At 42.9% G+C, this 12,970-nt stretch overlaps 1 protein-coding gene across 2 annotated transcripts in view; it reads left to right on the top strand.

The window, feature by feature from the left end:
* Positions 1–12,970, top strand: part of SH3D19 (SH3 domain containing 19) — a 656,725-nt gene that overhangs the window by 336,431 nt on the left and 307,324 nt on the right. For both annotated transcript variants that reach the window (XM_078676919.1, XM_078676918.1), the window contains exon 5: positions 11,001–11,136. In XM_078676919.1, coding sequence (XP_078533045.1) covers positions 11,001–11,136 — 136 coding nt within the window. The remainder of the gene's footprint in view (positions 1–11,000; positions 11,137–12,970) is intronic.

Below are 12,970 nucleotides of genomic sequence, written 5' to 3'. Positions count from 1 at the left end.
GAGGAGGCAGGGGCAGGAAGAGGCTCCAGCTGCAGCGAGTGGCAAGCCGCTGAGGATGCTGGAGCTCGCAGTCCGACGCCCGTCCTCACACTCCACAAACTGCTTTCCAAATTGATCCAAATGTGTCCCGATGCTGAAGGGAACAGACGGCAACTTCCTCCGCTACTTCTGACGGCTGGCGAGCGGCTCCCGCGAAGCGCGGGCCGCGAGCCGTAATGTACTGCTGGGAGGCGGGGCGGGAAGAGGTTCCAGCTGCCGCGAGTGGCAAGCCGCTGAGGATGCTGGACCTCGCAGTCCCACGCCCGTCCTCACACTCCGCAAACTGCTTTCCAAATTGATCCAAATGTGTCCCGATGCTGAAGGGAACAGACGGCAACTTCCTCCGCTACTTCTGACGGCTGGCGACTATTAGGTGAGAGAGCCAAAACTAGGATGCAAAGATTATATGTTTGTTTTATTGATTTTAAAAGCCGCTATTGATTCCGTGCCGCGAAATACCCTCTGGTGGAAGTTAAGGAATTGGGGTATACCGGAAATCTATTAAAAATGATTATACTTTTATACTCCGACACCTGGGTGCAGATCAAAATTGGCGATGGAAAAAATATGACCCGTCGTCTGGCTTCTAATGTGGGATTGAAACAATGCTGTGTTTTGGCTCCTTGCCGTTTTAATCTTTTTATGGCCGATTTGCCAGCTCATTTTAAAAATATTAATTTGCATTTGCCTTCGATTCATGGTCAAGAAATTAAATATCTGCATTATGCAGACGATACCATTTTAATGAGCCAAACAGTTATAGGGTTAAAAAGGTTAATTGATTGTTTTAATGGTTATGTCATACAAAATGGACTAACAATTAATATAAAAAAGACAAAAATAATGACTATGGGAAAAGGTAAACCTAGGATTAAAGAGTGGAATATCAACAGCCTGGTAATTGAAAATGTGAAATCATATAAATATCTTGGGATTACTTTTAATGACGGACTGATATTTAGACAGCATTTTAATAATCTTGAAGCCAGGGGTTGCTCTCTCGCATTTGCTTTTAGAAAATTAAGAGACAAATTATCATGCCCTAATTATGAACATCTAATGAAGGTGATGAGAGCAAAGTTAATTCCATCTTTGAACTATTGCTCAATCGTCTTTAGGGGCAAAGACGCGAAATTGCTCGACGATATAGAAATTAGAAAAAACAAAACTGTTTTTAAGATCCCTAAATATATCAGTCGTGCAAACATAAGACTGGAATTTGGATTGAAGAATCAATTTCTGGTGCGTCAACCAGCATTTTTGAAGTCCTTATTATCATTAGTCTGTTCGGAGGAAGGATCCTTAGCAAAGCTGTGTTGGCTCGAAAGTTTAGAAGGTGAATATTCAAAAAATTGGCAGCTGTACTTAAATGAATGCTTATGTAATTTTGATTGCTCTAAATTAGAAGAGGAAATGAGGAGTAGAATAGTTTTTGAGAAAGAAATTAATCAAATGGCCGCATTACTAACGACTATAGCGGATAAGGAGGACTTAAGGAAATTGAATCATTTCTGGTCAATTGCTAATTCTTTTGGTAGGTTGTTGCCCCAACCCTATTTGTCATATAATCTAAGACCTTTGCTTAAGAATATATTTATGTACTTGAGGTTGGGAAGATATCCGACAAAGGATGGAATTCCAAAATGGGAAAATCAATGGTCATCGAGTATTTGCAGGCTTTGTGGGCTAAGGGAGGAAACAATAATGCATATAGTAATGAACTAGGAGTTAGAACATGTAGGCAAGCAATTATTACATGTTTGAGTGGGGTCAACTTTAAACTTATTTATCTTTTTAAGTTCATCATTATTGCAGAAAAGAAATTCAAAAGAGTTGATGGAGTAATTAAAAGTATTGCGAGATAAAATACCTAAGAAATATAACTGAAGAATTGTTTGAAGCAAGGTGCTATTCCAGCTTAAGGGACTATTAGTACAATCTAATTTACTGTTGCACATTGCACTTTATTATCGCTTGTAAGTGGAAAACAGCTAGATATTTGTATTTATAATTCCCACTGCTAACACATGTCACTTTAGTTAAACGCTGCTATAATAGTTTTTGCTGCTAGTATAAGGCGTTTTGGAAGTATAATGCATTTTAATTATTTTTTTAATGTTTTAATATTTTTATGATATGTCATTTATCATCTCATTACTGGTGGATCATTTTAAGATGTTAATAGTTTTGTATATATCTGTTTGCTTGTTTTTTGGTGGTCCTTTATTCTTGTTTGTAATGATTTTAATTAATCAACAAATACATTCTACTTCTACTACTACTACTACTACCACATCCCCTGGTCCCAGTCACAACACCAAGAACTGGACCATTATGAGATGACCAACATAACATCTGACCACTCCATCTACCACTACTCCGATCAGTACAAGGCTATTCTGACACCTTTAGCCTAGATCACATAATCTCCGTCGACAATTACAACAGGAGGTACGGTGTGCCAACTGCAGTTCAATCGCACACTCCATTATTTTTTCACATGATCACCTTTAGAATTAGAATCTTTATTTATTTCTGTTCATTTGAGATGTCAAAACTACCCCCGAACCTCCGTTTCCCACTGGGACAATATCAGCTTCATTTAGGATTATTATAAGATTTTCTATGACCAGTTTGCGACATCTTGACACCGTTCCAATATGGCCGCCATTCCCATCCTTGAATCTGCAGTCCCAGTCGGGCAGTCCACACCCATCCTCTACGTACCACGCCCTATAGCACGTCTGTACCGCCCAGCGACACGTCTGTTCCGCCTGTCTCCAGCCCGGGAACTATAACTTGGCACTCGGTGCTCACTTGTGTATACTGGCGACTCACAGACGGACGGGCAGGTACCGGGCGTCGATGGGGAGAGCGATTTTAAGTGTCTTCACGCTGTTTCCACTCATGGGTCTAAGGTAAAAGGGTATTTTACTACGAAGGGCAGACGTGATTTTCAGGAGCTGACGATTGTTATCCTGCCTTTCTTAACTTTCTCAGATACTGTCCCTTATAGCCAAAGTGAGCGCCGACGTGGCCCACCTTTCCTAATCTGGGGGTAGGCTGCGTTTTGTGTTCACTAGTGTTACGTGCATGTTTTGTGTGTGAGAATATGCCCAACCACATTTCGCCATCTCTGTTTTATATTCTCGACAACAACCGTGGGCAGGTGACATATTGGTCTAGGTCTTCCAAGCATAGCCAACACGATAGAGACGCTGCGTGTTACAGGCTGCGCACTGATTTTTATTGCAGAGTTTTGTCACGTATATGTGTTAAATGCATACGATATTCACACCGTGTCAAATATTGTGGCACTTGAACTACCGGTGACATACTGATCAGTGGAGCCTTTTGTCCAATGATTTCACTGATACAATTATTATAATAATAACTCTACCCTCTTAATCGTTGGTCACGTTTCAGAGGTGCATGTGCCAGACACCACAAGCGCAGTGCGGCCAGCTTATACCGACACCATACCTGTGTCAACACCACCACACAGGGAGCTGCTGCGCACAAAACTTGCCATCGATCACTAATTGGCAGTATGTCGACCAAAGCATACCTCACTAAGCATGCACACTTGTATGCTTGTGGATTTGAATGTCCGGCTATGAGCACATTTGAGACCCAATGATTGCCACCATTAACATGTGTTGTGCAAATACATTTTATATGTCTGTATGTCTTTCTCTTTTTATCACCAGGTTGGGTAAAGGAACTTGAACTACATGTTCTGACTAGCGCAGAGACAAATCAACGCCTGATTATAGGTACAGCAGGTATACAGGGATTTTTCTTCCCTGATTCCTGATCACTTTCTTTTGTATTTTTTCTTCATGTCCTGATGAAGTGCTCCTGGATCTCTTATGGACGAACATGAAGCGCGAAACAAGTTGACCCCATTTTTCTTTATCACACACTAACACGGATTCTGAGAGCAGCGGGAAGACATTTATCCCCCTCCACATTTGTTTTCAAGAGGTGCTCCATATCCGCCCTGTTTTTAGCTTTACCATCCGGACCCCTGAATAAAACTAGTTTCTGGCTACCGTCTGGTAATCTTAACTCCCTCACTCATCGTCCTAGGCCCACACAGCCACATGCGCAACTGCAGCGTCTCCTTAAAAGATCTCCGATAAAGAGCCCTCTCGCGGGGCCCGTGGAGGACAGCAGCGCCACCCCCATGAGGAGCAACACCTGATGGTGAAGCATGACACTCGCAAGGGTGTGTGAGGGCACTATATCCAAAAGGAAGAATTACCACATCATTCTAGATAACCCAACTCTATCGAGATAGACTACTCTTACACTTCTTCTCCAACCAGAGTAGGTTGCTACTCTCTCTGACTTTAGGAACAGCTACCCCTCAGTGGATCCTACAAACCAGGATAACCTTGAGGGGGAACGGTTCCAGAGCGAGGCGAACTTCAGCAACCAGATGTGAAATTTAGCAACCAGGACGATCAACTCGAGTCAAAAGGCAACAGTGAAGAAGTGCTGCTTCACCAGCAAAGTAGAAGTATTTTGCAGCTTTATGTATTCAAAATTTGCGGCACTCCCTGTCATCTCTGCTGCTGTCCCTTTCATTGGAGGAACGTCAGTGCTGACGTCAGGGCAGTACTCTGCTGTAGAAACTACTTGCTGATTGGCGGGTCTGAATGACTACTCCAATCAGAGAGCCTTAACACGAGATGAGGGTATGAAACAGAGGCATCAAACATACTTCTGACGTGGGACGTAACAATGGAAGGTGAAGTGTTAGGTGGAGTGTGTGCCCGCCCCGAGGGGATGCTGCGCCCACCAGTAGTCCGCCCCACAGTTTGAAAACCTATGCACTATAGCATCCAGTTTCAAAGCAATGCGTACCATTTCGAGAATCACTCAGATCCAATATTGAAAAGTCAGTTCCCATTCTATCCCTCGCAAAAAATGCAGAGTGTGTATTCATTTAAGTCTGCCGCTGTGCTCTCTGCATGTCCCTTCAGCTGAGCTTTAATACTGCAATAGTATGACCAGATTCCTTACCCAGTTCTTTAGGCAAAGTTTTGAACCCTTTGTGAGTTCCACATCATTAAAAAGCTGGAAGTCATGGGAGCAGATATAGTTTGTTTATTTAAGTTTAGTGTTTCTGGGTGTGTCAGTGCCTCTAATCCTAAGTGATCAAGTCTACAGCACACATAGGCTAAGTAATCTCTAGGGGCTTAAAATGCCCCTCTCTATCTTCATCTAAACTATGTCCGTCTCACTGACTTTGACCGGATTGGATTGAAAGAGAAAATTATACTTCCCGGCTCGTTCTTTGCCACTCAAGGGCCTCACAATGCTTCCCACCCCCCTGCAGGTATCTTCAGTGCATTCAGCCCTTTCTTCAGCTTAGTCCCTGTAGGCCCTTGCACCCTAATGCATTCCATCATGGAGAACCATACCAGGACTAATGTTGCAGTTGGTGTCATAGATGAGCCGGTCAGGAAGCGTAGTTGGGAGCCCTGTTTGTGTCCCAGAGGAAGGATATTATTATCGGGTCTCTGAGCTCCCTGAGAGAAATTTGTTTGAGCACAGAATATTCTTCCTGTGAAAAAAGTTGAGACATTAAACCAGATAATGAAATAGAAGTATTATGCATCTGCAATAGAAGTATCATGTGTTTCAGCACTTTAACGTCTTAAAAAGTCGTTGGTCCTGACGAAATGACTTACAGGTTGCGAAATATGTGCTGGCCAGTCATGTTTGGGAAGAATAAAGACATTAATAAACTACTTAAAAGGCATCACAAGTCTAATTGGATGTTTAATGAACTTTGGTTTTGAAATGCTCTAGAAAACCCTGAAACAACTTGTTTTTTTAGCAATTCACGTGAATAACATTAGGGGAGTTAAACGCTATATCTGTTTCCAGAGGTCTGAGAGTCTTTTAAATAGAGCTCCTGTATCCCTCCTTTTTTTATTCAAATACCACACCTAGATGAGATCTGACTTCTAGTCTGATTTTTAAAAAAGAGCTTTGGTTACCAGGATATGCCACTCCTACAAAAACAACCCACATAACTTGAGGGGACATGGTTTATTTTATTTATTTATTTATTTATTCAAAGTTTTATATAGCGCGAACAAGATCCTTACAGATATCAGAGCGCTTCACAAAGACAGGGTAGGGGCAGTAGGAGTGAACAGAGATAATGGGAGTAGTATGGTAGTCAATAACATGGTGGGATAATAGTAACATACATAAAACATATCAATATACAATCAGGTAAACAAGTAATACAAGACGGTACAAGTCATTGATCCCACTATAGAGGTGCACCTTGGGCGTGTGGATGGCTTATACCAAAGTCTTAGTGAAGCGAGAACACTGAGTGGGGGCATCTGGAGAGTGAATCAGCGTGTGTCATATATTGGTAGTGACAACATCAAGTTAGAGGTAAAGTGCCAGAGGACAAGGTGAACAGTGATACAAAGCAATGCAGAGTCTCTGATACAGTACCACTCATGTTCAGGAGATCTTGGCAAGAAGGATGGTTTTCACCTCTTTCTTGAAGAGTGCAGTGGAGGAGATCAGCCTAGTTTCAGGCGGGAGCGCGTTCCAAATCCTGGGTGCCATTCCAGAGAAGGAGCGCTTGTATGTTTTCTCTTTCCGGAATCTAAGCGGTTTCAGGAGTAGGTTTTTTGTACTTCTATTGGACCTCGAACCTCCTGAGATAGACAACTTTTGAGCGAGGTAGTTGGGTGCATTGTGGTGCACGGCCGCGTGTGTCATAACTGCAATTTTTAGCTGTATTCTGGCTTCAAAAGGCAGCCATTTTAGAGACTTTAAGTCTGGGGATATATGCGAATGTTTTCTTGAGCCAGTAATGAGTCTTGCTGCAGCGTTCAGGGAGGCTCTTAAGGGTGCAGTTGTGGATAGCGGGAGTCCGCTGAAGGCCACAATTCCGTAGTCTATTCGAGGGATGACTAGAGATTGTACAGCAGTTTGGAAGTCTTCGGCAGGGAGGAAAGGTTTAATTTTCCTCAATGTGTTGATTTGGAAATTAGCTGCTTTTGTGGCTTTGCTAACGTGCTGCTGCATGTTGAGCTTGGCGTCGAGTGTGATGCCTAGGGATTTCGCCGAGTCCACGATGGTAGGTTGGACATTGAGTGCTGTTAGGTTATTGAGCCATGTTTGGGTGATGGAAATTTTCGCCGGGGGTGAGATGAGTAGGAACTCGGTTTTCAGAGCATTTAGTTTGAGGTGATTATCTGCCAGCCAAGATTGAGTGTTAATAAGCGTGGAGTTCAGATGTTTGATATCTTCCGGGGATTGTAGCTTTAGGTAGAGTTGTGTGTCGTCGGCGTACATATGGAATTGGACATTGGAAGCTTGGAGGCGAGCGGTTCCATGACGAGGTTGAACAGTGTGGGGGAGAGGGAGGATCCTTGTGGAACACCTAGATCTGCAGGCACAGGTGTGGATAGCACATTGTCGATCTTGAACTTCTGTGACCGGTTGTGAAGGAAGGACGAAAACCATTTGAGAACAGTTCCCGATAGTCCCATTCTAGTGCTTAGCAGCTCCAGCAAGTTCTCATGTTTGACCGTGTCAAATGCTGACGAGAGGTCAAGAAGGATGAGGAGGCAGGACTCATTACGATCAAGAATTTGGAGGGCGTCATCAATTATGTGTGTCATAGCTGTTTCCGTGCTATGTTTCGCTCGGAAGCCTGATTGATGAGGGTTGAGGAGGTCAAATTGGTCAATGTGTTTAGTTAGTTGTAGTTGGACACATTTTTCCAGCAGTTTGGCCAGGGTGGGGATATTGGTGATGGGCCGGTAATTGTTTAGGTCAGACGGATCAGCTGTAGGTTTCTTGAGTATAGGCGTGACTTGCCCCACCTTGAGGGAGTCCGGAATGAGGCCTTGTTGCAGGGAGCTGTTGATGATTTTGGTCCAGAGAGGGAGGAGCAAGGGGATGAAGTCTTTTACAGCATTAGCAGGTAGAGGGTCAGTGAGGTGATTAGAGGGCTTCAAGGTGCAGAGCAGTTTGCGTATTGCTTCTTCCGAGTAGGTATCGAAATGCAGCCAAGATGCCTTGTTTTTAGGTTTTTAGGTTGCAAGTAATAGCAACAATTTAAAGGGTTTCTTTACTTTAAAAACTTGACATATTATGTAGATCAATCAATGCTTCTTTCTCTCTTTGCAAATTATATCTTGTTGAACTTGGTTATTTTGATATGCAAAACATCACACCTGAAGAGCCTGTCGCATACATTCAGCAAAGCATGCATGTCATTTAGTCCGCTATCTTGGGTCTGCTCCTAACAATTAACATGTAACAAAAAGCTTCCCATCTTTATCTTGTGCCCTCCCTGCTCTAACTTGTGCCCATCATGGCCACCAAAGCCATGCTGTTGACAAACTGTTACCACATCAACAGCCTCGCCAAACTAACAGAACATAGTAGCCATACCAAAGCATAAACTAATATGCACAACTTTGCACCAAAGCCATATAATTAGTCACCTTTTGCTACCCCACTAGTACGTCTTTTTGCCACAGTGTTACATCACAGAATCATCAAAAAAGCTAGCTAAAACAACCCACTAACACATGCACAATGCAGCTCTGCATCAAATGATGCTGTTCAGGAGCATGAACACTTCCAGCTGGTCAATAAAATGCTGCTTATCGTTAGACGGATCAAAAGACACAATCCTACTGCACACGCACCCTTACACATACTACACCTTTTCAAACTAGTACAGCTAGCAGACAGATCTCCCATTGATTGAAACACAATGACTCCAGACCACCATGACTGGTCAATGAAACATACTATACACATCAATAAAAGGGTGTTCTTAAGATTGCTCATGAATAGTTTTCAGTATTCTCTCTAGCTGGATTCATTTACTTGTCCCCTTATGCTCCACATGATCAATAATTCGAGGCACTGGAGAATGGGCAGAAGCGTGAGAATTTTCGTATAAGTCCTCAAAGACATTTTCTATTTTAGAATCTTTTATGAATACCATGAAAGACCTCATCACTCCAGGTATAATTTATGTGTTAAAGCCAAAGGAATACCGTGGAGTACTGCATATTGTTACCTTCTTATGATTTCCAATCCTTTGTCTGACATTTTATCTTACCATCAGTGTAGTTACATAGTAGCCAATTACTGGCAAGAATTCGGGTTTTCCCTGAATTGATTTAGTATTGAGAAGAAAATTGTGAATTATTAGCAATGCACTACTGAGCCCTATAATGTAGGATTAAATGTGTTGCGTATTCACAGGTTTGCAGACTTTAAAAACAAAAGGAAAGTCCCATAATTATTTGGCTCCTTTAGCATTGGTCTTCGACCACAACTGTGGAGCTGAAAAAGCAGCAGTTTTGTGTAATAAATGTATGGTTTGGATTGGAGCCCAATGTTTCCCAGTGAAGAAGCAGGGGTGGACCATTGGAAATTGGTTAGATATCAGGAAGCTGTAGGAAAACACAAATATTTCCAATAAAACGTCACTTTATTTATACACCATATATGTTCCAAAAAAGTTCTGAGTCGGTGTGTAAATATGATGTTTAAAAACAGGGGGAGAGTTTGGCAACGTAGTATTTTCCCTTTGGAAAAAATGTAATATATAAACAGGCTGATTTTCCACTGGCTAAAAACTAGCTGACTTTGGCATTTTTTTCAAATAAGGTGTGTATAGTTTGGGATTTCTTAAACTTATGCATCTGTTTCCAATATTGTAGTTAACCCATGTGGAATAGACATAAGACTTTCACAAATAGCTTTGTGAATTGCCCTAATTGACATTATTCTAGATGGGGCTATGCATAAATGTTACAAAGTGACTAAACTAATTGATTATGAAGTGCCTTGTCATTTACACGAGAGTTTTAGTAATCGTGTACACATGTCAGTAATGCTAACGGAATTGGATACCGTTAAAATCCAGAGTTGGTTTTACCTGGAGATGTTTATTGATTTGCTGTTGCCTGCACGTTTAGCGAGATCATATCTACATTCACATTGTGCAATCAACTTTACTTTACACTGTGGTAGACTGCATTGCTTCACCTTATTAACAGAGTGGCAGAGTGGGCTAAAGAACGGTGATGGATTAAACCCAGATCTTTTGACTGGGTGTGAGTGTTTGATTGATTCAGATGCTCCATCCATCACCACCCCCTTTTGTACCGCTTTTGGCCGCCATAAGTGTGCAGGGTATGCTCAGACGTGAGTCCCTTGCTCACTTTGCCACTGGATTCAAGCAAGCCGGACTGAAGACGGCTGGAATGCCAGAAACCGGTCCTCGGAAGCTTGTTTCCGGTCCAGGGAAGACATGGCTTGGCAGTTCGGGCTGGACTGTTCCCATGAGGCACAGGGTCAGACTGATTTGCATATAGCCATGTCTGAACTGGGATGGCAGAGTGGGCTAAAGAACGGTGATGGATTAAACCCAGATCTTCTGACTGGGTGTGAGTGTTTGATTGATTCAGATGCTCCGTCCATCACCCCCCCTTTTGTATCACCTTATTAACACAGCATTTGTCATCGAGTTTCCCTTTTATTAACACTCACTCATCAATTTTCCCATTTAGGAGTTAATCTTACAGAAACCATCAACAAGGACTCTTCCCAGCTCCACCGTCCCATCAATAGTCCCTCTTTTCTATCACACACGATCTTGAATAATTCCCTCCGCTCTCTCAGCATAGCTCCTTTGTTAATTTATAGCTATACACAGTTCTCTATTGTGCCCCAATTCGAGTAGCACTATGAAAATTCCACTGCATATATAGCATTTGATCATCTTGTTTGTGGGGGACATGTTAATGTTTTACTGCATGAACCAATGCTTGTTTGAGGTATAGTAATTGTTCAAACCTTTCATATGAAGGTAAACCTGTAGGTTTTATGATGACCCTCTCCCTTGTTTAGAGCATTGACTGAACTGTGTTCTTGTCCTGCAGGCGCCCAGAGATTACCATTGTTGCAGCCGAACCCCTTGGACCCGCGTGGTTTCCCAGTGGCAGCCATGGGGCTTCGGGAAGCTTAGCATACCCCCCTCCTGCCTCACAGTGGAGAAATGAACCTGGGCCAGTGGAGGTGAGTAAATAGATGAGAAATCTCCTGTGTAACAGAAAGAAACCATTTAATCTATTGCACAAGAGGAGGTTCATCAATATGATCTGTCCGACTTTGTATCCAAAGAGATAGACTGCGTTATTTTAATTGACTGGAGCAGTAGCTATCATACATTGATTCGCTAAAAAGGTGGTAGAATTAACCATCATTACGTTATTATGGAAGGGGAAAACAGTTTAATTCAAAAGTACTAGTCTTCTCTGTCAATCCACTACTTACATGCTAGAAACAATAAACCTATTTGGGTACCTATGGCATTGACCACTCTCACACAACTCTGCATCATCGGTAATGCCTTTAAACTGGGTCTGGTTATTGCCATTATCACATGACCCAACTTAATCTGACCATTTTAATAACTTACCTAGAGCACACTGTGAGTCTGTGAACATGAGTAACCTTAACGAGAGGCATTTTAGGAGTGCAGCGTTAAAGTGTTTTTTTTTTTTTTTTATTCTTGCAGCATGATAAGTGGACTCATTGAACAAGATATGTATGCGTGGTTAATAGAAAATGCCGGTTGCTGTAGCGCCTTTGTAAAGTACAACATTGCGAAAAAGAAACATGCCAGTTGTGGCATAAAATGTGTTTGCTATTTCAAAGAGAAGGCGCAAATTAAATTTGACCTTTTAGTTTCCGCTGAATGATAACATAATCCTGCTATACATGATTAGTCTTGTTTGACAGCACAGTGGTCTTGCTACGCATTTCTGAAGCTTCCAGAGGGGCTGACACCATAAACACCATGCACTCTTCTCCCCTGGCAAATATAGCTCATGAAGGTTACCCTTGATCTGGAGTACTGACGAGAACTGGCTTGCACCACCAGGGAAAGTTAAAGAGAAATCACAGAATGCTACACTCCTGGAGTAGAGATTTGGTTCCCTTTTAATCCTACCACATGGAGAAAATGGAGAACAAGCATTGGAAATGCAATAGGTCTCGCAGCATTAGAGTTAGTGCATTTAGAATTGTTTATGGGTTTTTTGTTGTAAATCTTTTGCATTTTTATTTTTTTTTGCCAATGCTAAAGAATTACAAATCAAAAAAGCAATAAACAATTGTAAAAGCTGTAACTAAAAATCCTACGAGACCTATTGCACTGTGTGAGGGTGAGGTGTTGAGGGTGAGTGAGGGTGGGGGTGAGTGAGGAGTTGAGTGTGAGTGAGGTGTTGAGGGTGAGTGAGGTGTTGAGGGTGAGTGAGAGTGAGAGTGAGTGAGGGTGAGGGTGAGGGAGGGTTATTGCGAGTTAGGATGAGGGGTTGAGGGTGGGTGATGGTGAGGGTGAGGTGTTGAGGGTGAGTGAGGATGAGTGAGGGTGAGTGAGGAGTTGAGGGTGAGTGAGGGTGAGTGAGGGTGAGTGAGGGTGAGTGAGGGTGAGTGAGGGTGAGTGAGGGTGAGTGAGGGTGACTGAGTGTGAGTGAGGGTGAGTGAGTGTGAGTGAGGGTGAGTGAGAGTGAGTGAGGGTGAGGTGTTGAGGGTGAGTTGTTGAGGTTGAGGTTTTGAAGGTGAGGTGTTGAGGGTGAGGTGTTGAGGGTGAGGTGTTGAGGGTGAGGTGTTGAGGGTGAGGTGTTGAGGGTGAGGTGTTGAGGGTGAGGTGTTGAGGGTGATTGAGTGTGAGTTAGTGAGGGTGAGGTGTTGAGTGTTAGTGATGGTGAGGTGTTGAGGGTGAGTGAGGGTGAGGGTGAGTGAGGGGGAGGGGCAGGCGTTGAGGATGAGTGAGGTGTTTAGGGTGAAGTGTTGAGGGTGTGGGTGAGGAATTGAGGGTGAGGGAGGGTGAGTGTGGGTGAATTGT

The sequence above is a fragment of the Lissotriton helveticus genome, chromosome 2_1 (assembly GCF_964261635.1).
Source record: "Lissotriton helveticus chromosome 2_1, aLisHel1.1, whole genome shotgun sequence".
Classification (NCBI taxonomy): Eukaryota; Metazoa; Chordata; class Amphibia; order Caudata; family Salamandridae; genus Lissotriton; species Lissotriton helveticus.
The sequence above is the reverse complement of the archived record's forward strand: the minus strand, read 5'-3'. Positions and strand labels throughout refer to the sequence as shown.